Genomic DNA, 24,819 nt, shown 5'->3' with positions numbered 1-24,819 from the left:
CAGTGGTTACGATTAGGTTCAAGACAGGATACTCCTCGCCCAAACACCAGACATGCTAAAATCAGCCGGCTGCTTCAAACTGGAGGAAGCAGTGCAAGCAGTCACCTGAAGAATGAAAACCAGAATCGGTAAGGCTTTTCTGGCGGTGAGATTCTGACACCTGTGGCTCCCTCACCTGGGCCACTCTCACTTTGAGTCTTGGTCTTTCTTTTCATCCAAGAGGGCGGAGTGAATCCCCAGCTTTTTCAGTTCTTCCACCAGGTCCCCGTTCTGGTGCATCTGCAGAAGAATGTCACAGCCCCCCACAAACTCGCCATTGAGGTACAATTTACACTCTCACAGCAGGGGATAACAGTGATTGCTCCCCACACTATGGTCAGCACCGGGTATTACTATTTTTTAAGTCTCTGCTAAACTGAAAGACAAACTGTGACTTTGATTGCTAATAAGGTATTATTGGTGATTTATATTTTTCCTTGGAGTATTTCCTGATTTTTCTGTTTATTATTTGTTTGTTTTGATTTTTCTTATTGGTTTGCAGGCATACTTTACATTGGCAAGATAAAAAAAATAGAATTTCACACATATTGCAAATATTTTTTCTAGTTTGTTACTTGACTTTCTTTCTTCTTGCCATAAATAAGTTTATATTTTTATATATTTAAATCTGCCAATCTTTTTCTTCCTGTTTGCTAACTTGGTGTCATGTTTAAAAAGGCCTTCTCCACCCAGACTATAAAAAGATTTAGGAAATATTTCAAAAAGAGCCATCCCAAGATGTGAGCAACTTCTCAAAAAATGTTAGATCTAGCCTTTTAAATAATTTCATAAGCACGACTTCCGTAAGGATGGGGATTAGAGAGAAACAGCCAGAGAAATAATGCTTTTGACTTTTCTATCTCATTTACCCCCTTAGCCCTTTTTTATTCAGGTAAAATTAGGTTTAAATGAATGTTCAGGATTGCCGTAAAACAAAAATTTATGCCACTGAAAAACAGGCTAAAGGGATGTGGGGAAGTGAAGAAAACCACATCTTCTGTAGTGCCAAATGTTTCATCTGTGAACTACATGTATATTATACACACGCACAGAACCATCAACAATAAGAACTTGGATTCTACCTCCATAGAGCCAAGCAGACTACAACACTAAAATGTCTACGTTCAAATGCAAGCTAATATGAACAAAGTAAAGCATCAAAGGCACATCAGGTTCATGTCAAGGAAACTCTAATGGCACAGTGAAGCACAATTTCACTGCTGTAGACAGATGGGGAGTGCTACCATCAGAGCTTGCTTCCTTTTCATCACAGCCTTTGGGCAGAATGTGTAGTAAGTCAGCAGTAAGTAGTTCCAGTCTCAGACAGTGAGTGATGATAACTGCAAACCCATTTTACAGCTAAGAAAACAGTGGTTTGATGTCAGAAAGAGTAGCAAGGCTGGGATTTTAATTCAGGTTGGAGGTCTTTACTATACTTACTCTCTTTCAGAATAGTTAATTTTAGCTTAGTTAGGGAAGGGGAGTAAGTATAAATTAGCTGGAGTGAGATACCCAAGAAGAATGAGAAGAGTTTAGAAGAATGATTTTTAACTGATTGCTAACCATGAATGGATAAAATTAGTCTAGTAGGCTATGATCAATATTTTAAAAAAATGAAATAGGACACACCAGAATAAAATAGAAAATATCCAAGTGTCCTGCACACAGTACTGTTACACCTTGGTGTGGTCTGTGTGCTACAGTCACAGTGTAACATATATATTTCTTACTGTGGGTTTTTTTTTTTTTTTTTTGCCATTTGTTTATTCACCCTGCATTTTAATTTTTTTCCAGCTTTATTAAGGTGTACTTAATCAAAAAGTTTAAAACTTCTTGAAAATATGGCGTTCACGGATGCTGGTACCATGAAGACGAGAAATACACGAAAGAATAGTGGGAGAAGATTTTTTAGAAACTATTACACATGAACATTTTGGTATTCTGGAGAAAAAAAGAACCCAAACACTTTATTATATTTTAAAATTATTACTAATCCTACTATAAACCACTGTTCCAAAAATCTGAAACCATAGCTAAACAGTAAAATACAATAGCCTGCTTTACAGTTGTACATGCTCTTACCTCACTTATATTTGAATCTGTTATCTGCCCCTGCAGGCTCATTATTTTGATCAGTCTATCTTTTATGTTGGGTGGCAAAGGCTTAATGTCTGTGATATATCTAGAGATATTCTTCATGAAGCACCAAAGGCATCTGAAACACAAATACAATATAGGAAATGTCAGGTACCAATCTCTCATATTTGTTTAATGCTATTTGTTAGCATTATTCCTTTCATAAGCAGGATGTACTTTTTATATGAGTATTTACAACTTAAGCTTGGCAAGATTCAAAAGCCTAGTCTGTGCTCAGTTATGGACAAGTTTCTTTTCCTCTACAACTTTTTCTCAGCATACCTCATTTACTAAAATGCATTCTAATGACAAGATATTTTTCTTAAGTCAGCCTCTCAAATTCCTAAGACACAGCTACCATCAAGTTTTTAGTCACATATTTCTAAGTAAACATTAAGCTAGGGCCTACTAATTGACAAGTTTTATTTGTTAATCCAACAAACCTGCTTTCACTATTTTTGCTAAAAATTATGAGGACATTAGAATCACTCAAGAAAAAACTGTAACCACAAAGATTCCATAAACAGTACAAATCATAGAGATGATAAGCTTAGTGCCAGTACTGTATATGCACAGTTATCAAAGCAGGCAACAACCAAGACCTGTAAGACCAACGTACTTCTTATGTGGCCTGAAATTCCAATCATCTGAGACACTCATACGGTGAATAATAAACACAAATCCTATTTAATTTCTGCCTGCAAATACTCCCACATATATACAATTTTACATTCATGAGTAAATGTGGTCATGCACTTGAATTTTTTTAGTGCAATCTTTATTTTTTCTTCTTTTGGTTGCCTCTGCCTTTCCCTCTCCTATCCTTCCCCCTTCCATTCGTTTAGTTCCTCACCCTATCCTGTGTATGTTCCCTCTTATTTTTTCTCTGTGCTTGTATACACACAAATATTTACTCACACATGTATGTATGTACTCACACATACATTTAAAGGGTTAGGTTGGGGGTGGGGAGAGATCACTGTGTCCTAGAATGGAATCCCTGTATACTTACTTTTCTATGCCCTCTTTTTTTTCTTTTTCTCTTTTGTTTAAGTTCTTTATTGGAATATAAGTGCTTTACACTGCTGTGCCAATTTTTAAGGTACACCAAAATGAATCAGCTGTATTTATACACATATCCCCACCCTCCCTCGACTCCCTCCCTCCCTCCCTATCCTGGTCCTCTAAGTCATCACCCATCTACACCCTCTTTCATTCAATAATATCTTAGGAAATAATTTAAAGCATCAAGTATGGTTTTAATTCTCCTTTAATGTCTATATAATATTTTATAGTGTGGATGACTTATTTAGTCATCCCCTATTGGTGAGCATTCCATTTTTGCTAGGATATGTTAACATATGGTGTCAGATTGTTTTCTTCATATTCCCATCAGCAGCGTTGGAGGGTCCCCTTTCCTCTACATCCCTAAGCAGTAGGTATTATTGTTCATCTTATTTTCCTGTTTACTTCCATTATGTCCATTTCCCAATCTTATCCCCCAGGACTCTAGGAAATCATTCTAATGTCTAATGTGTATCATTTCGTAGTATGTGTCCTCTTAACATGACTGTTACATGGACGCATTTCTAATTTGTGTATGAAGTATTTGTCATAGATTTGTTTAGTTTTTCATTCAGCACTGTTTTTAAGATCTACTTACTCTTCAATGTTGGAAGATCTCATGGATGAAACGTGGTATCTCATTATTACTTTAATTTGTATTTCTCTAATTACTAGTAAATTGAATGAATATCTTTTCATAAACTTTCTGGCTATCTGGACACACTGTTCTCAGAATTGTCTAATCATATCCTTTGCCTATATTGCTGTTTTTTACTTAAATTTGTAAGAGCTATTTTTGTGGCCAAATACATGACTGATTTTGTATATGCTCTATAAACATTCAGAGAATGTATATTCTCTGAGAGACATAATGTTCTCTTTCTGCATATTATATGTGTGTCTAAATATCTGTATGTCTAAATATCTCTCTCCGTGTATGTATACATAAATATATTATGTGTATATGACTATTTATTGATTAGTACACAAATATATTATGTGTATATGATTATTTATTGATTAGTATCATTTAATTCTTTTATGTTTTTACTTTTTCTACTAAATCTTTAGAATTTTTAGTTTGCAATACTTGTATTTTGAAATCAAGTTTTCATTTCTACTAGTTTTTGCTAGTACATTTATGTACATTACTGTTTTACAATGAAAATTTTCAAAAATACAGAAAAATAAAATAGAATGATATAAATAATGTACCCAAAACCTAGAGTTTTTAAATTTATTTTGTCATATTGTGTCAGGTATCTTTCATAAGCTACAAAACATTTCAGATAAGATTAAAGCCTCCTTTATCTACCTATTCAGGTTTACTTTATCTCCCTTTGTAAAAACAACTATCAAGTTTTTTATTTTTATTTTTATTCGAGTATAGTTGGTTTACAATGTTGTGTTAGTTTCAGGTGTACAGCAAAGTGAATCAGTTATACATATACATATATCCACTCTTTTTTAGATTCTTTTCCCACATAAGCCATTACAGAGTACTGAGTAGAGTTCCCTGTGCTATATATTAGGTCCTTATTAGTTACCTGTTTTATATATAGTAGTGTGTATATGTCAATCCCAACCTCCCAATTTATCCTTCCCCATCTCCTCTCCCCCTGGTAACGATAAGTTTGTTTTCTACAACTGTAACTCTATTTCCGTTTTGTAGGTAAGTTCATTTGTACCCTTTTATTAGATTCCACATATAAGTGATATGATATTTGTCCTTCTGTCTAACAACTCACTCAGTATGACAATCTCTAGGTCCACCCATGTTGCTGCAAATGGCATTATTTTGTTCTTTTCTATGGCCGAGTAATATTCCATTGTATATATGTACCATGTTCTTTATCCATTCCTCTGCTGGTGGACATTTAGGTTGTTTCCATGTCCTGGCTATTGTAAATAGTGCTGCAATGAACATAAGGGTGTATGTATCTTTTCTAATTATGGTTTTCTCTAGATATATGCCCAGAAGTGGGATTGCTGGATCATATGGTAGCTCTATTTTTAGTTTTATTAGGAATCTCCATACTTTTCTCTATAGTGGCTGCACCAATTTACATTCCCACTAAGAGTGTAGGAGGGTTCCCTTTTCTCCACAACCTCTCTAGCATTTATTGTTTGTAGATTTCTTGACGATGGCCATTCAGACTGGTGTGAGGTAATACCTTATTGTAGTTTTGATTTGCATTTCTCTAATAATTAGTGATGTTGAACATCCTTCATCTACTTTTTGGCCACCTGTATGTCTTCTTTGGAGAAATGTCTATTTAGATCTTCTGCCCATTTTCTGAATGGTTTCTTTTTTTTTCATATCAAGCTGCAGGAGCTGTTTGTATATTCTGGGGATTAATCCCTTGTCAGTTGCTTTGTTTGCAAATATTTTCTCTCATTCTGAGGGCTGTCTTTTCATTTTGTTCATGGTTTCCTTTGCAGTGCAAAAGTTTTTAAGTTTAACTAGATCCCATTCATTTATTTTTATTTTTATTTTCATTACTCTAGGAGGTGGATCAAAAGTGCCAGCACGGTTGGGAGGGCTCTCTTCCTGATTCACAGCTGGCACCTTCTCTGTGTGTCCTCACATGGTGGAAGGGGCTAGGGATTTCTCTGGAGCTTCTTCTGTAAAGGCACTAACCCCACTCATGAGGCTCCACCCTCACGATTTAAACACTTCCCCAAGGTGTTTATTCTAACAGCATCACCTTTAGGGCTAGGACTGCAACATATGAATTTTAGAGGTACAAAAACATTCAGACCATAGCAGACCTCATAAGTATTCACAAATTCCAAAGCATAGTTAAATGTTATTTATCCATCTTGAGGATATTAACAGTGAAAATTCAAACCATACACCTGTGCATAATAAAGGCATGAGATACTAGGGGTTTTTTGTTTGCTTGCTTGTTTGTTTTTAATTTTTTAAAATTAATTAATTAAATTTGTTTATCGGCTGCATTGGGTCTTCGTTGATGCACTCAGGCTTTCTCTAGTTTTGGCAAGTGGGGGCTACTCTTCATTGTGGTGCGTAGGTTTCTCATTGCAGTGGCTTCTCTTGTTGCAGATCATGGGCTCTAGGTGGGCTTCAGTAGTTGCGGCACATGGGCTCAATAGTTGAGGTTCACAGGCTCTACAGTAAAAGCTCAATAGTTGTGGCCCACGGGCTTAGTTGCTCCGCGGCATGTGGGATCTTCCCAGAGCAGGGCTGGAACCCGTGTCCCCTGCACTGGCAGGCAGATTCTTAACCACTGCGCCACCTAGGAAGTCCCAGTTTTTTAAAATTTAATTAAAAAATATTTATTTATTTATGGCTGCGTCAGGTCTTAGTTGAGGTATGCGGGTTCTTCGTTGAGGCACATGGGCTTCTCTCTAGTTGTGGTGTGTGGGCTCTAGAGCACAAGGGCTTAGCTGCCCCGCGGTATGTGGGATCTTAGTTCCCTGACCAGGGATCAAACCCTCATCCCCTGCAATGAAAGGCAGAATCTTAACCACTGGACCATCAAGGAGGTCCCATGAGATACTAGGTTTTAAACAGGAATTCTGCTTTTGGCTGGGACTTTATATCCTTGCCAGTGATGTGGGCTGCTCTTGGAAGAGTGACCTCAAGCTAGGTGGCTCTGCAACAGAGGTAGATTCTAACAGAGCTGAAGAATGGAAGCTATCTGCTGACCCTCCTCCCCACAGGTGGGCAGAAAGTCCTTCCCTCAAGGGTGATCTGGGTGGCACATCTCCATGGATATCACTTCCATTTTCCAAAACTATGTATCATTTAGGTGTTTATACATTTTAAGTGATTCACACTGAACTGGACTACAAGGAATAAGAAGGGTAACAAGTTTAGACTCTCTCAGCTGTCATTCTCCTCAACTCTGTTCTGATATTGAAATCAGATGGTCTACCATAAGCAGAAATTTGTCATTTATTTTAAAAGTTAAAAGCTTAACTGAAAGAGATCACTTGGAGAGTAACTGCTTTATTAAGATGTAACTGACATAACACAGTGGTTTTTAGTGAATCCACAGGGCTGTGCATCCATCATCATTATCTAATTCCAGAAGATTTTTGATACACTAAAAAGAAGTCTTATGCACATTAGCACTCACCTGCCAACCCTCCCCACCTTCCACAGTCTTGGGAACTACCAGAAGCTCCAGAGAACACATGTAGGACACACTGTGACAGGGTCCTATTTTCTTTATCTCTAGATTAGCCTCTTCTGCACATTTCATATAAATGGAATCATAAAATACATGGTATTTTATTCCTGGCTTCCTTCACTTAGCATAACATTTTCATGTGTCAGCATGTCACTCCTTTTTACTGCCAAACAATATTCCATTATATGGGTATACCACCTTTTGTTTACCCCCACGCATCAGCTTATGAATATTTGGGTTGTCTCTACTTTGGGGCTATCATGGATAATACTGTGATAAACATTTGCGTGTGAGTTTTTGGATGGATATATGTTTTCATTTCTTTTGGGGACATAGCTAAGAGCTCAATTGCTGGGTCATATGGTAACTCTATCTATAAACATTTGAGGAACTGCCAAACTCTTTTCCAAAGTGGCTACACCAATTTATTTATTTTTTTCTTCAGCTCTTTATTGGAGTATAATTGCTTTACAAAGTGAATCAGCTGTATTTATACATGTCCTATATCCCCTCCCTCTTGAGCCTCCCTCCCAAGCCTCCCTCCCACCCTATCTCACCCTGCTCTAAGTCATCACCCATCATCGCGTTGATCTCCCTGTGTTATGCAGCAGCTTCCCACTAGCTATCTGTTTCACATTTGGTAGTGTGTATATGTCAATACTACTCTCTCACTTCGTCTCAGCTTCCCCTCCTACCTCCCATCCTCAAGTCTGTTCTCTACGTATGCATCTCTATTCTTGCCCTGCCACTAGGTTCATCAGTACTGTTTTTTTTTTTAGATTCCATATATGCATTAGCATATGGTATTTGTTTTTCTCTTTTTGGCTTATTTTACTCTGTATGACAGACTCTAGGTCCATCTACCTCATGACAAATAACTCAATTTCATTCTTTTTTACAACAGTAATACTGCATCGTATATATGTGCCTCATCTTATTTACCCATACGTCTGTTGATGGACATTTAGGTTGCTTCCATATCTTGGCTATTGTAAATAGTGCTGCAGTGAACACTGTGGTACATGCATCTTTTTGAGTTAGCTGCACCATTTTATATTCCTACCAGCAGTGTGTGAAGGTTCTAATTTCTCAATATCCTTTCCAATATTTGATATTATCTGTCTTTTTCCTTTAATCTGCCTTTTAAAAAAATATTTATTCATTTGGCTGCACCAGGTCTTAGTTGTGGCACATGGGATCTTTGCTGTAGCATAAGGGATCTTTAGTTGCTGCATGTGGAATCTTTTAGTTGCAACATGCAGGCTCTTAGTTGCGGCATGCATGTGGGATCTAGTTTCCTGACCAACAATCAAACCAGTGACTTGGCATTGGGAGCATGGAGTCTTAAACACTGGACCACCAGCAAAGTCCCTAATCTGTCATTTTTTTTATTATAGCCATCCTAGTGGCTATGAAGTAATAGCTCATTGTGGTTTTGATATGCATTTCACTGCCTGCTTATGATGTTGAGCACCTTTGCATGTGCTCGTCAGCCATGTGTATATCTCCTTTATAGAACTATTTAGATCCTGTTCCCACTTTTAAGTTGGGTTTTGCTATGTATAGGATTCTTGGTTGAGATTTTTCTTTCTGCACTTTAAATATGTCATCCCATTGCCTTTTACCTCCATTGTTTCTGATGAGAAGTGCACTGTTAATCTAATTAGGGTTCCCTTACACGTAAGTAATTTTTCTCTTGCTACTTTCAGGATTTTCTGTTGGTCTTTTGCCTTTTTGGATAGATTACAGCACCAAAGATTAACAGGTAAACTAAAACTTCCTTGTGCAGGTCATAATGGAAACTATTCTGGGCTTACATTGCATCTTGGTTGTCTGAAATAAGACCTACTGGTCTCCCCTGGGATTTAGTCATAGTTGCCTGATTCTGGGACTCTGGAGTCACAGCTGAAGTCCATATTCCGGTCAGCCACATCCTCCTTTTGGGAGCAATATTAATAGCCTTAGTTGATTGCGATATGACAGAAATTGAATACATTTGGTCCTAGCCTCTGCTGGTTAAATGAATCAGTGTGGTGAAGGAGTGTCATACTCATGTGATAATTTGTCAAAAGCCAAGAGGGTAGGACCAAAAGGTGAAATGCTGGGAAAGGCAGTTCTCTATGGGTTTTGCATGGTCCTACCTGCCTTGCTGGGAATAACAAGAATACAAGGCCCCAATACTCTATCTGGGCCACTCTCAGGATTGTGTTTACAATGAGCAACACTGAGATAAAGTACTGTTTCCCTCCAGGACAAAGAGGTTGCTTACTGCTTGCTATAAAATGCAGAGTCCCCAAATTCAGAGTTTCTCTCCTGTAACACAACCCGCCCTTTGTGTGGGCCTCCATCTTGGCCTGCTGTGTTGCTGCTGTGTGTCTTGGAGGTCAAGGGGAAGTGACATAAACATGCTAATGCTCACGCTGTTTGTTGTACAATGAATAATAAAGTCCTTGGTGTCTCTGATCCAAAACCCAAGCCCTTAGTCTTCTACCAACATTCGTGAAACAAGACCAAGCTAAAAACATATTAGCTTGAAGAAGAGAAAAATCAAATGCCACAATCACTCCTCTTTTATTTTCCTTTATACAGATTTCAGCTATATTTTAAATGTTTTCTTTTTTCCATGATAACACCCTTTTTTCTCCCCCCTCCCTCTTCCTCTCAGTCTTTTTCATTTTGGGCACTTCCCTGGTGGTCCAGTAATTAAGACTTCACCTTCCAATGCAGGGGGTGCAGGTTCAATCCCTGGTCAGGGAGCTAAGATCCCACAAGTGTCTTGGCAGAAAAACCAAAACATAAAATAGAAGCAGTATTGTAACAAATTCAATAAAGACTTTTTTAAATGGTCCACATCAGCTTTTTTTCATTTTGTTCTTGGTCTCTTCTCTGAGCTCAGGCTATGCCCTGTGTTCCACATAGTAGATGGTTTCCTTTTTCTGTTCCTGTTCCCTCTACCAGCACTATCAGAGAGCCGGGACAGAAACAAATTAAATATTTCTTAAAATGCTGCTATGAGAACTATTAAATGGCTCATAAAGACCATTCAAAAAGCCTGTTGGTCAAACAAAGCAAGTTTATTAAATTCGCTGCAGTGAGGGTTTAACGGGGTTTTGATAGTGTCTCAACAGGGGAAAGCTAGGGAAGAGTACATTCAGTATTTGGGGATGTAAGCTCAAGTAGTTTAAGAAGGTTCTCCCCCCTCCAAGATGGGGAATGGGACAGGATTAGGCAAAACTTGTGATGTAATAGTTTAAGACTGATGGACATGGGGTCGTGAAGTAAACTTTATGAATAATCTATTCCGATAAATATAATATTTGCCCTAACAATCAAAATGTTTATCCTAATAACCAAATGTTTACTTAGAAAAAGTTATTAGATACAAAAAACAGATTGGTGGTCCTCGGAGCTGGTGGTGGGGGGGGGGGAGAAATGGATGAATTGTTGGTTTTTTTTTTAGTTCAAATAAATTTAATTAAAATTTTTAAAAACTATATTTCTAACTGCCTATCTGGTATTTCAAGTGGATGTTCTGATTAATTTTCCTGATAAGACACTTACTTCTCCACAATTATCTAACAATATCACCATTCTACTGGTCAACAAAGCTAAAAATTTTACAGTAATTTTTAATTTTTGTCTTTTCTGGGTCCCTTTATACAAAATTGTTCACCATATCTCAGATCCAAAGGATTCTCCAAGGCAGTATTACTCAAAGTGCTGGTCCAGTGAAGAGATTAGAAACTTATGCAAGGATGTAAACTCAGCAGTTTCTGTCATAGAGCAGTCCCATCCCTCTGGACATAACAATGCACTTAGTAAAACAGTTGACTGCTATTCTGGATCAATCCTTACCTTGTTAGCAAGGTAAGAGAAACAAAGATAACCCAGAAATAGCTTGCTGAACAACTGCCAGTCTGATTGTATCTCATCTCAAAAAAGGCTAGAAAATAGTCCTGAAGGCAAATATGGACCTTTACCCGGGAGACAACACTCTGGTATGACAATGAAGGTCATGTAGTCATCTTTTTGCTTTAATTCCAAGTTTTGGATAATTTTCTTAATATGTTCTTGTTTCCTCTTTTTTCACTAAGCATTATGTTTTCAAGTTCCCTCCATGTGAATATATACACATCTACTATTTACTTTTGTAACAGCTGCATAATATTCCATGGCACCTCTCCGGGTGATGGACATCCCAATTCTCTGTTACCAGAATGAATTCGGCAATGAACATCTTCACATGTCTCCTAGTTTGGGCTCTCCTTACCCCTTTCCAAAATTTTAAAACAGTTTCCTACCTTCTTATTCTTAACTGCTCCCTAATTCAACTCTCCCTCTGCTCCCAGCAGTTCCAAAACCTTTGACAGCTTCCCATTGCTACAAAATTGAACACTCTTATTTCATTCTGGTGGCCAAGGTTCTGCTCCTAATTACCTGGCTTTATGTCTTACTTTTACATTATTCATATTGTATTCTCCAGCCAAGTAGAATTACTACCTTCTGATCTTCTCACATATTTCTAACTTTCCTGTTCATCAAGCTTTTGCTCTCATTACTTCCTCCTGAATGCATTTCCTCTCATTCGTAAACCCCTCCTTTGTGGTATTATTCTACCTGTATTGTAGTTATTCATATACTTCTCTTGTGCTAGTCCCATAAGACTATACCTCTTTTATGCTAGTTACTTCCAACAATCATCAGCATAGTGTTTCATATGCCACATGTGCTTTTTTTTTTTTACTATTTTATCTACTTATTTGGCTGTGCTGGGTCTTAGTTGTGACATGTGGGATCCTTAGTTGCAGCATGCAGGCTCCTTTAGTTGCAGCAAGCAGGATCTAGTGCCCTGACCAGGGATCAACCCCAGCGCAGCCTGGGTTTATGAGCACTAATGTAAATGTCAAATTCTACTATTTTAGAAGGCATTCAGTAGATTAAAGTGATTGTTCTCCTTAGCCTTAATATTTTTACGTGGGAATACTAATGGAATGAAAGCTCCTGGAGAGAAGTAATTGCCATAAGAACTGCAGTTTCCAACACAATTTCTGGTGTGAAATAACTAATAATAACAAGAACTAACATTTAGTGGTGTTTATTTTTTGCTAATGTTAAAATAAAATAAAATGGAGACCAAGCTTGAAAATCCTCCAAGCAAACAACACCAGTTAGGCTGCATAAGTTAAACTTAATCTAGCTTATTTCACAAACATAAGCAAAAGGGAACTTGGATTATTTCTTGTATATGGCTCTGATAACAATAAGCAAAACTTAAATCATCTTCTAAAATAGTATAAGATAAACACTTTTAATCAATCTCCTGTCATCTGTAAACTCCCATTGTAACAATGAATCATTGTAAATGTTAAACAATTTTCTCATTCTCACTTTATAAACCATCCTGTAACTACATACCTCTGAACTTCTAACCACTTTCAGTTTGAAGTCTCTCTTCACCAATAGTTTCTTTCTCGTTCAATAAAATATTCACATCAAATAAATCTCTCTGAATTTTCTTTTGACAGTTTCTGGTGTCAGAAGTGGGACCTATGGATGATCCCTGATAAGCCAAGAGGCTGGTGAGTAAACAAGTGCCAGTAATCATGGAGCCCACTACGCTCACTATTTTCTCACTGACCAAGGAGTTTCACAGTAAATCTCTCTTGGATCCAAGCTTCACTCCCTTTTGTGTTGAGCTCTCCAATTTTATTGAGCAACAGTTGTTGAAACTTTTTGGTAATTCACCCTATTCTGTTCAAAAAGCAGGGGAGGTGTAATTCCCTGTGTTTCAGAACTGCTGTTCAAAAACAGGACCCCTCAGAGTTAAGATATCCTAGAGAATCTAAGGTGAAGATGGGTTCCACCTGGTCCAAATCACAGACCAAGATCTTGTGCCTTTTTGGAAAAATGGGTGAACTTTATGAAGGATGACTGGAATTGCAGTGACCACTTTGGGGACCCTTTAATTTATATAAGATAGTCCAACTTATGGACACCCTTAAAAAGAAAATATTCTAAAATTCTCAGAGACAATGGTAGGCAAAAGCTTCCAAAAGACAAAATGACTCCAAAAATAGCTTCTCTAAAAGAATTCTTACAGCACACAAATAAAAAAGTTTCAGTAAAAAGCTCTAGCCATCAACAGGTAACCTTAATTTATCTCACCTGCCAGAAATAATTTGGATCCAGCTATTCTTTTGAGTTTTATATTACTGTACCTGACACATGGCTAACATTTTTAAATGAAAGTTATACGACCTCTGTGTCTGTCTATATATTTATGTATGTGTATGTATGTATATACAAATACATGTACGTTATGTGATATTTTTTAAAGAGCTCTATTTAATCTGCTTAAAGGAAAATAAGCACTTAGGTAAACTGAGCACTCTTAAAGCTCTCAGAAATACAGAAACCAATCCAAATGCTTTCCAACTTTGTGTGATCTGGAATAATTTTTGGTAACAAAAGCTAATTTAAATGTGTTGTTTAATAAAATAGGCTGTCAACATTAAATATAATGCAAACATACAAACATTTGCAAGTATAAATACATTGTCAACATTAAATATAACGTGAACATACAAACATTTCTACCCAGGTTTACTAGTCAAATAAGCTTGTGCTATCTCTATGCTACAAAATTTGTTAGCAAGAAAAACAACATAAGATGATGATTACTGTTTAATGTTTAACCCAAGCATACTTACTAAAAACAAGTAAATTACCTAGATGAAAGATAAAAGTTTATACTAAGTTAAATTAAATGGTGGCTATTCATTATCTATTATATCCTATCTAGATCATTTCCAAATAAGTTAATACACCGAAACATTAATTGCTAAACATAAATTTACCATAAGTTTTTGGCATCTTAATTTTTATAGGCAAAAGATATTTGGGTTTATTAATAATCATGTTTTGCCAGGTTAAAAAACTATACTATAGAAAATATGAACAGAAACCTCCTAGGTGGCGCAGTGGTTAAGAATCTGCCTGTCAACGCAGGGGACACGGGTTTGATCCCTGCTCTGGGAAGATCCCTTATGCCACGGACCAACTAAGCCTGTGTGCCACAACTACTGAGCCTGTGCTCTAGAGCCTGTGACCCACAACTATTGAGCCCATGTGCCGCCAACTACTGAAGCCCGTGTGCCTAGAGCCCGTGCTCCACAACAAGAGAAGCCACTGCAGTGAGGAGCCTGTGTACCATGATGAAGAGTAGCCCCCGCTCACCGCAACTAGAGAAAGCCATGTGCAGCAATGAAGACTCAATGCAGCCAGTAAATAGATAAATAAGTAAATAAGTAAATAAACAAAAATTTTTTTTAGAAAAAGAAAACATAAACAAGCCAATTACGAATTTTAATGAAACTGAATCAACAATTTAAAGACATCCCAACAAACAAAAGTTCAGGACCAGATGGTTTTACAGATGAATTTTACCAAACATTTAGAACAAAGTTAATACCTGTACTTCTCAAATTATTCCAAAAAATTGCAGAGGGAAGAATGTTTCCAAACACATGCTATGAGGCCAGCATCACTCTGATACCAAAATCAGACAAAGATATCACACAAAAAGAAAATTACAGGCCAATATCACTGATGAACATAAATGCAAAAATCCTCAACAAAATATTAGCAAGCCAAGTTCAATAATACACAATGTTCAATGGGGATTTAACCCCAGGGATGGGATTGAACTAATCTCATCCTTGAATGGTTCAATATCCACAAAGCAATTAGTGTGAAATACCACATTAACAAATTGAAGAAAAAAATCATATCATCTCAATAGATGCAGAAAAAGCTTTTGACAAAATCCAACATTCATTTATGATAAAAACTCTCAACAAAGTGGGTATAGAGGGTATACCCACAAAGTGGGCATTATACCTCAGCATAAGAAAGGCCATCTATGACAAGCCCACATCTAACATCATACTCAACAGTGAAAAGGCATCTCCTCTAAGATAAGGAAGAAGACAAGGATGCCCACTCTCACCACTTCTATTCAACATGGTATTAGAAGCCCTAGTCACAGCAATCAGGCAAGAAAAAGAAATAAAAGGAATCCAAATCAAAAAGGAAGAAGTAAAACCATCGCTGTTTGCAGATGACATGATACTACACATAGAAAAAACCCAAAAGACATTGTCCAAAAAACTACCATAATTCATCAATGAATTTGGTAAAGTTGCAAGACACAAAATTAATATATGGAAATCTATTGCATTTCTGTATACTAACAATGAACTATCACAGAAATTAAGAAAACAATCCCATTTACAACTGCATCAAAAAGAATAAAATACCTAGGAATAAAGATAACTAAGGAGGTAAAATATCTGTCCTCAGAAAACTATAAGGCACTGATGAAAGAAATTGAAGATGACACAAACAGATGGAAAGATACACTGTGTTCATGAATCAAAAGAATTAATATTGTTAAAATGACCATACTACTCAAGGCAATCTACAGATTCAATGCAATCACTATTCAAATACCAATGGCATTCTTCACAGAAATAGAAAAAAATAATCTTAAATTTTGTATGGAAACACAAAAGACCCTCCAACAGCCAAAACAATCTTGAGTAAGAAGGTCATAGATGGAGGTATCATGCTTCCTGATTTTAAACTATAATACAAAGCTACAGAAATCAAAACAGTATGATACTGGCACAAAGACAGACACATAGATTAATGGAACAGAATAGAGGGCCGAGAAATACACATTTCTGGTCAATTAAGCCATGACAAAGGAGGCAAGAATATACAATTGGGAAAAGACAGTCTCTTCAATAAGTGTTGCTGGGAAAACTGGACAGCTACATGTAAAGGAATGAAATTAGAACATTTTCTCATACCATAAATAAAAATAAACTCAAAATGGATTAAAGACTTAAATGTAAGACCTGAAACCATAAAAATCGTGGAAGAAAACATAGGTAGTATGCTCTTTGACATTGGTCTTAGCAATATTTGGGGTATGTCTCCTCAGGCAAGGGAAACAAAAGCAAAAATAAACAAATGGGACTACATACATCAAACTAAAAAGCTTTCACACAGCAAAGGAAACTATCAACAAAACAAAAGGCCATCTACTGAATACAAAGATATGTGCAAACAATATATCTGATAAGGGGTTAATATCCAAAATATACAAAGAACTCATACATTCAACATCAAAAAAAAAAAAAAGTCAATTAAAAAATGAGCAGAGGAACTGAATACATATTTTTCCAAAGAAGACACATAGATGGCCAAGAGGCACATGAAAAGATGCTCAACATCACTAATCATCAAGGAAATACAAATCAAAACCAAAATGAGATATCACCTGACACCTGTGAGAATGGCTATTATCAAAAAGACAACAAGTGTTGGCAAGGATGTGGAGCAAAGGGAACACCTGTGCACTGTTGATGCAAATGTAAAATTGGCGCAGCCACTGTGAAAAACAGTATGGAGATTCCTCAAGAAATTAAAAATAGAACTACCAGACTTCCTAGGTAGCACAGTGGGTAGGAATCTGCCTCCCAATGCAGGGGACATGGGTTCGATCCCTACCCTGGGAAGATACCACATGCCTCGGAGCAACTAAGCCCATGTGCCACAACTACTGACCCTGCGCTCTAGAGCCCATGAGCCACAACTATTGACCCCATGTGCTGCAACTACTGAAGCCCACATGCCTAGAGCCCGTGCTTTGCAACAAGAGAGGCCACAGCAATGAGAAGCCCTCCCACCACAATGAAGAGTAGCCCCCACTTTCCGCAACTAGAGGAAGCCCGTGTGTAGCAACGAAGACCCAACACAGACAATAAAATAAATAAATAATAAATAAATAAATTTATAAAAAAAAAAATAGAACTACCATACATTTCAGTAATTCCACTCCTGGATATTTATCCACAGAAAACAAAAACACTAATTCAAAAAGATATATGCATGCACCCCTATGTTCACTGCAGCATTACTTATAATAGCCAAGATATGGACACAACCTAAGCACACAACAACAGATGACTGGATAAAGAAGATGTGATATATAATTTTTAAATGGAATATTACTCAGCCATCAAAAAGAATGAAATCTAGCCATTTCTGACAATATAGTTGGACCTATAGGGCATTATGCTAAGTGAAATAAGTCACACAGAGAAAGACAAATACTGTACAGTTTCACTTATATGTAGAATCTAAAACACAAAACCAAACAAACAAAACAGAAACAGTTATAGACACAGAGAACAAAGAGATGATTGCCAGAAAGGAGGAGATGGGGGGAAGAAAAAAAATGGGTGAGGGAGATTAAGAGGTACAAACTTCCAGCTGCAAAATAAATGAGTCATGGGTATGAATTGTACAGTGTGGAGAATATAGTCAATAACTATATAATAGCTTTATATGGTGACATATTATAAGCAGACTTACCATGGTTATCATTTTGAAATGTATAGAAATATTGGGACTTCCCTGGTGGTCCAGTGGGTAAGACTCCACACTCCCAATGTGGGCAGCCCAGGTTTGATCCCTGGTCTGGGAACTAGATCCCACATGCATGCCGCAACTAAGAGTTCACGTGCTGCATCTAAGGATCCCACATGATGCAACTAAACATGCCACAATGAAGATCTTGTGTGCTGCAACTAAGACCTGGCACAGCCTAAATAAATACATAGGATAAATATTAAAATATATATATATAGCAAGGGACTTCCCTGGTGGTGTAGTGGTTAAGAATCCACCTGCCAATGCATGGGACACAGGATTGATGCATGGGACACAGGATCAATCCCTGGTCCACAAAGATCCCACATGCTGTGGAGCAACTAAGCCACAACTACTGAGCCCTAGTGCTGCAAATACTGAAGCCTGTGCACCTAGAGCCTGTGCTCTGCAACAAGAGAAGCCACCACAATGAGAAGCCAGCACAGCACAACATAGAGTAGCCCTTGCTTGCCACAACTAAAGAAAGTCTATGCACAGCAACGAAGACTCAACACAGCCAAAAGAAAAAAAAAAAAAGAAATATTGAATCACTATGTTGTGTGATGGTAACTAACATAGTGCTGTAGGTTAATTATATTTTAAAAACAAACAACAAACAAATTCACAGAAAAAGAGATCAGCTTTGTGGTTACCAGAGGCGGGGGGAATTGGATGAAAGCTGCCAAAAGCTACAAACTTCCAGTTATAAGACAAATAAGTACTAGGAATGTAATGTAATGCACAACATGATAAATATAATTAACACTGCTATATGTTACATATGAAGGCTGTTATGAGATTAATTTCTAAGGTTCTCATAAGAAGAAGAAAGCTTTTTTCTATTTCTTTAATTTTGCATCTGTATAAGACAACAGATGTTCAGTAAACTTATTGTGTATGTAAGTCGTCATTATGCTGTACATTTCAAATTTACACAGTGCTGTATGTCAATTATACCTCAATAAAACTGTAAGAAAAAACTGTACTGTGTGAAAACGTCTCAAAAGATATAATTTTTTGTAATTATGTATTCATGCATTTGCTAATCTACTACAGGATGCTGCTATATGACAGACAATTCACAACTGCATACTTCCTAGTTTTCACTGGAAAATAAACGTTAATAAACGTTAAAATTTATAATCAATATACAAAAATAAAATACTAGAAACAAGAATGAAAGAAAACAACTTCGTATACGAAGTATGAGAGGAAAATGAGATGTATTTTTATGTGAAGAATATGTAAAGAATACGTTATATTTTTGTTATGAAAAAAGAGTAATTTTGTACAGTAATTTTGTAAAGTAAAATTACTGTTCATTTCAGAATGAGGAAGAGAAAAGGATTAACACAAAACCTAAATGGATACAGAAAGTGCTTGCTTAGAAAATTTATATTGGGATACCAAATTGTACACTCTAAATATATGCTGTTTATTGTTTGTTAAAAAAAATTAAATAAATTTAAAAAAAGAAAAAAAAGAAAATTTGTATTGGAAAGTCAAAGTTAGCTAAAATTAGATGAATTTATTTATAAGGATTCTTAAAAATGAGCTCAATAATAAACTGATACAAACTAGAGCATTTTCCCCTGCTCTGTGTTAAAAGTACACAGTTCCTTAGATTATTGGTCTGCTCTTAATAAGACATACAGTAAGTCTTCTACATACTAACCTTCAAGTTGCAAACTTTCAAAGATACGAATGTGCGTTCACACGTCCAATCACTTAAGTTAGTTCAGGTGTCTGGCGTATGCAGTCACACGCGCACATCCTCTACGAGGGTTGTGCTTTTGTGTATTTTACTGTACAGTACTGCATAGAGTACAGTAGTACAGTATCTTTATTTCAAGCCCAGGATGTCCAGAAACAAGTGTAAAAGCAGCGGTATATAGCCGATAGTGTTAGCTGGGTACCTAGGCTAACTTTGTTGGACCTACAAACAAAATGGATTTACGAACGTGCTCTCAGAACAGAACCTGTCTGTATGTAGGGAACTTACTGATTATAAAAAGTTTTTCTTTACCTTTTGTGTAATCTGTCTAGGAACTTAACATTCTGTGTCTTAGCAAAATAATTTCCTGTGCTTCATGTTATCTTTATCAGGTCCTTGATTACTTAGGAAAACTGAATCTTTACAACATAAGAGGTAAGGTTTATTCGGTTTTGTTTTGTCTTTTACAACTATGTAACTTTCTGTATTTGCGTTTTTGAAATCTTTTGTCACTTTGGCTGAAGTGACTAAGTTTTGTTTCACAGTGACCTGTGATCCTTATTAATCAAGTGTTTTAAACCTTTTGACATTTTTTACAAACTTCCCAAAATCAAATTCTGAATGAAGTCTTCTTGTTTTGACCGCACCAGGCAGCTTGTGGGATCTCAGCTCCCCAACCAGGGACTGAACCCGAGCCTCAGCAGTGAAAGCACGGAGTTCTAACCATGGACCGCCAGGGAACTCTCTAAATGAAAACTTTTTGATCTCAAACTAACTTTGGGATTTTCAAGAGGGTCTCTGGAAGAGCTCAAAAGATTTGTTCTCTTGCTTTACAAAAAGAAAAGTATTAAACTAATTGGGCTTACTTGCTATGTTAAGTTGCATGGAAAGCACTGTCAAATAAAGGTGATGCTTGAACCTCTTTAGGTTATATTTGTATGGATACATGTTATTAATATGTGTTCCAGAAATTGCATGAAATTCCTAGAAATCTGACACATCCTGGTATAATGTTATCAGTCATCTTAAAATATTGTTATGTCACAGAAACAACCAAATTTATCTGTCAGTTACATCATTTTTTTTATAATGAACTCTCATCAGATCTTTAACCATGACTATTTTTAAATTTTCTGTCATTCACAGTTACTGTTCCATTCTTAATTCTTCTCGGAAATTGTTTACAATCAGCTACAGACCAAAATGCTTTGTCTTTATGGAGATTCATGGAAAGGACCCTGACAAATATAGGTTTATGATAACTTTAAGATCATACCACCAACCTGGGTAAGACTTTCTAGAACTCTAATGGAGAAACTGCTTAATTCATAAAACTGCTAACCCAAGATCAAGCAAAACAAGGATTAATTACATGGGATGAATGAACCGATGAAAATAATTATAACTTTTATGACTTTGAAACATTGTCAGTTTTTTAATGCTTGTTTTCCAAATTTAAAGAACCTTTTTTTTTCTTTTCCTCTCCTTCTAAGCTACCTAAACTTACAACAATTTGGTAAAGTATACTTTTGTAAACAAAAATGAAACATTTATCTTTTTTCCTTACCTGATTCCTTCAGAATTAAAACAAACAAAAATCCTCTTACTGAATATTCTTATTTTCATGGCAATATAGATATTTCCATAAATTCAATAAGAATCTGTTCTCCTTGTAACAGGACACAACTGGACAAGTCCTTGGCTTGTCTTCTCAGCATAAAGATGCTTCTAAAGGTCTAACCTGAGTTTCTTAAGACAGTTTTAAGGATCTAAAGTTGCCTTTATGGAGCCAATAAAGACCTTGGATATTACCAAAGCTTTGACTGGAAAATCGTATTTGAGAATGTGCATAAAATCACTATTCTTGTCGCACTTGTGTAAATAACAAGCCAAGTTTAAAGAGACTAGACTTATTTACAAACAAATTACTTATTGTGATTATCTTTGGTAAAAATGAGGTGATTACAGAGAGAAAAATTATGTTTAAACAGAAAATTCTGGCATAGCCATAAGCAAATTCTAGTCCTGTTTATTGTCTTCGAGGTTCTAAATCTAATTGTAAACTGGACTGGATCCTGAACTCTTCCAGTTTTCTCCAATGTCTGGCTATGACTCTCCAAAGTAATATTTTCAATCTTCTCCTGTTCTTCTGACTTGAAATAAAAACCAAAACTGTCCTTTTCCTCAAATCTTACAAGCTAAAACTACAGGTCTTGATATAGACTTCAGAGAAATCACGACAGATCACGTGTAATGACAACCTTCATATCTACTTCTATGTGGGCCACTCAGAGCTCAGCAGGACACCTGATGACATCATCAAAGATATTCAAACTGCAAACCAGGAAAATCTATCACTTTGAAACTGCCATCTTCATTCCATCATCTAAAGATCCGAGCTCAACTCCAAAAATGTTCTCGACTGGCTGCTCTGTAGACTCAACAACTACATTTATAATTTGTTCCAACTAATCGTTAATCTTTGCCTTTCTTTTGTTTCCACAGAAATGCTTCTTATTAAATACCTGATTGTTCAAATCATATAGAAGCCTACTTAGATGGAAGCTTACCTGTAACACCACCTTCTAAAATAAGACATCCTCATGTTTATACCATCTTAAGAAATCAAGACATAGTTGAGTACTCCAAGGCACTAATGCAATACTGAAAGGCTTATTTCCACCAGGTCCATAAAGCTTTCTGTGATCTGCCTCCAAAAGAAGGCAATGTGCCCCATATAGTAGAGCCTAGAGACTCATTTTATTGGAAAAGACACCAACAAAAGACTGCACTTAAACCTCATTAGGAGAGACCTTATCCTCTGCAAAATCTCTACAATTACAGCAAGAATCTATAAATTCTTTAGTTAGAGTTATTTCAGACAGTTGTATAGCCTTAGACACCCTAACCACCCAAGGATGGAGATGCATATACTGCAACTGGTAAAAAAAAAAAAAAAAAAGTTTCTTCTATGTAAATATATCATAAAGATCTTAAAGATCAGAGGCCAATCTTTAATCAAATAGGCAACGCTTCTTCCCTTGATTATTTAGTTGGTTAAATCATGGCTCCTGGGAATCTCTGCTCTGGAGAATCTTGACAATCCTTGGCTATTATTCTCCTCGTAGTCATCATATTAACCTCCCTACTGCATTGTATCCTCTCAAGAGTTTTAAATGTCTTTCAGCAGCTACTCACACATCAAATGTTATCCATCAGGATTAGACAACTGCAAGAACTCAATGAGCCCACTGCCCAAGTCCAGGGTGACTAGGTAACTGCCTGGTAACAGCAACTACATGACCATCCATCCCAAGCACTACATCAAAGGCAAGTGAGAGTAACACCATATTGGTTCATATTCTCACATTGCTGAGAGAAAGACCAAAAGTTGGGGATTTTTAAAATAAAACAGATGGAGACCAGGCTTGAAAATCCCCCAAGCTGACCAAACCAGTTAGGCCACATAAGCGAAACCAAATCTAGTTTATATCAAGAAGATAAGTGAAACTTAACAGGTTATTTCTTGTAAATGCCTCTAATAATCAACTTAAACCGCTTTCTTAAAATAGCATAAGATAATCACCTTTAACCAATCCCCTGCCATCTGTAAACTCCCAATGTAATAACCATTGTAAAGGTTAAATAACTTCCTCATGCTAACTTTATAAACTATCCTGTAACTACATGCCTCTGTGCTTCTGGTTTCTCCCTCAATAAAATATTCTTATCAAGCAAAGCTCTCTGAAATTTCTTTCAATACGAGGCAGCCTTCTAAGGATTTAAATAATGTTAAATTTATTCCTCACTATCACGCCATGAGATAGGTACCGTTATTATACTAATTTTGTTAATCAAGAACTCGGGCACAGAGAGGTGGAGTTACTTTCCCAAAGTCACACAGCTGGAGAATACCAGAACCAGGAACTGAACTCAGCAAATGCAATCAAGGGTTTGCGCGGCGTGTCAAATCATCAACCTTTACCCCTGCAACAGTAACTGGGTGGAACTTCGCTGAAGGCTTTCGAGAGCCCCATCTAGTGTTGTGTTGTGTTTTGTTTTGTTTTGTTTTACCAAGGCTTTCAGCTCGCGTCAAAGACAGGCCGCTGGCAGGAACCGCCCAGGCGCCGAGCTGTCAAGGCTAAGGGTTCGGACATCCTTCGGGCGACAGAGGGGCAAGGCTGCCGGGCAGCCCCCTAAGCACGATGGTCCTCAGCCAGGAGAGGGCACATCAGGGCCCCCGGAGTGGAAACACCCGCGGGGCCTCCTCGCTGGGAGGCGGGAAGGGGGCGGGGAAGAGGAGCCGCGCCGGGAGGTGGGGGCGGGCGGCGCCGGGGCGGGGCGACGGGGAGGCGGGCTGGGGCGGACTCACAGATCCAGAAGCTGACTGACCCGCCGCGGGCTGGGCATCGCGGCCGCCCTCGGGAGCCTCTTCCGCGGTCCCGGGGCCGCCGAAATCCAGCCAGAGACCGTCTGTCAACTCCCGCCCCGCGCGAGACGCGTAGGCCCTCGTGACGTCACCCGCATCTTCCGGTGACCTGGTGCGGGCGCGCGCGCGACTGCGGAGGGACGGCGGGGCCCGGCGGGGGCGGGGCCGTGCGCGCTGCGCGGGAGCATAAAAGGCAGAGGGGCCCGGCACTCGGGAGCAGCCCTGCGGCTGTTGTTCCGCAGCCGCGGCGCGGCTCGGGCGGTTTCCCGGGTCGTCCGGGCCCGGCGCGCGACCCAGCCCTGTGCCCCTGGAGCCGCACGTGGCAGCGAGGTCGCTGTTCTTACTACAGGGGTGCGTTGGGTGCTGGGCCGAGCGTCTGGCCATGCACACCGGCGAACCCCTTGGATACAAACTCCATGACCGAAACGGAGAGTTTTAGAGGATCTGAGAGTGACTGCCGTTTACCCAGCACTTTCTCTAAGAAAGCGCGCACTGAGTACGCTTTCAGTAATTAACCATATTCTTTTAATCCTGTAAAGTCGGAATTGTTGAGCCTTATTTTACAGATGAGGACACTACGCTCCTACAAAAAAGCTCAGTAAGGGACTTCCATGGTGGCGCAGTGGTTAAGAATCCGCCTGCCAATGCAGGGGACACAGTTCAAGCTCTGCTCCAGGAAGATCCCACATGCCAAGGAGCGACTAAGCCCCAGCTGCCACAACTACTGAGCCTGCGCTTTAGAGCCCGTGGGCCACAACTACAGAGCTTGAGTGCCA

The 24,819-nt window shown here is 37.9% G+C and overlaps 1 protein-coding gene across 4 annotated transcripts in view; it reads right to left on the bottom strand.

Moving 5' to 3' along the window:
* Positions 1 to 24,149, bottom strand: part of AMN1 (antagonist of mitotic exit network 1 homolog) — a 58,382-nt gene extending 34,233 nt beyond the window's left edge. For 2 of the 4 annotated variants that reach the window (XM_057701148.1, XM_057701150.1), the window contains exons 1-2: positions 24,007 to 24,124; positions 2,122 to 2,254 (exon numbers count right to left, since the gene is read on the bottom strand). In XM_057701148.1, coding sequence (XP_057557131.1) covers positions 2,122 to 2,238 — 117 coding nt within the window. In that variant the 5' untranslated portion in view covers positions 2,239 to 2,254; positions 24,007 to 24,124. Of the gene's footprint in view, positions 1 to 2,121; positions 2,255 to 23,986 lie in introns of all 4 variants that reach the window. The other 2 variants (XM_057701147.1, XM_057701149.1) reach the window with 2 other exon arrangements.
* Positions 24,150 to 24,819: the final 670 nt, after the last annotated feature.

This window comes from Hippopotamus amphibius, chromosome 12 (assembly GCF_030028045.1).
Source record: "Hippopotamus amphibius kiboko isolate mHipAmp2 chromosome 12, mHipAmp2.hap2, whole genome shotgun sequence".
Classification (NCBI taxonomy): domain Eukaryota; kingdom Metazoa; phylum Chordata; class Mammalia; order Artiodactyla; family Hippopotamidae; genus Hippopotamus; species Hippopotamus amphibius.
Note: the sequence above shows the minus strand (reverse complement) of the source record. Positions and strands in the feature narration are given on the sequence as shown.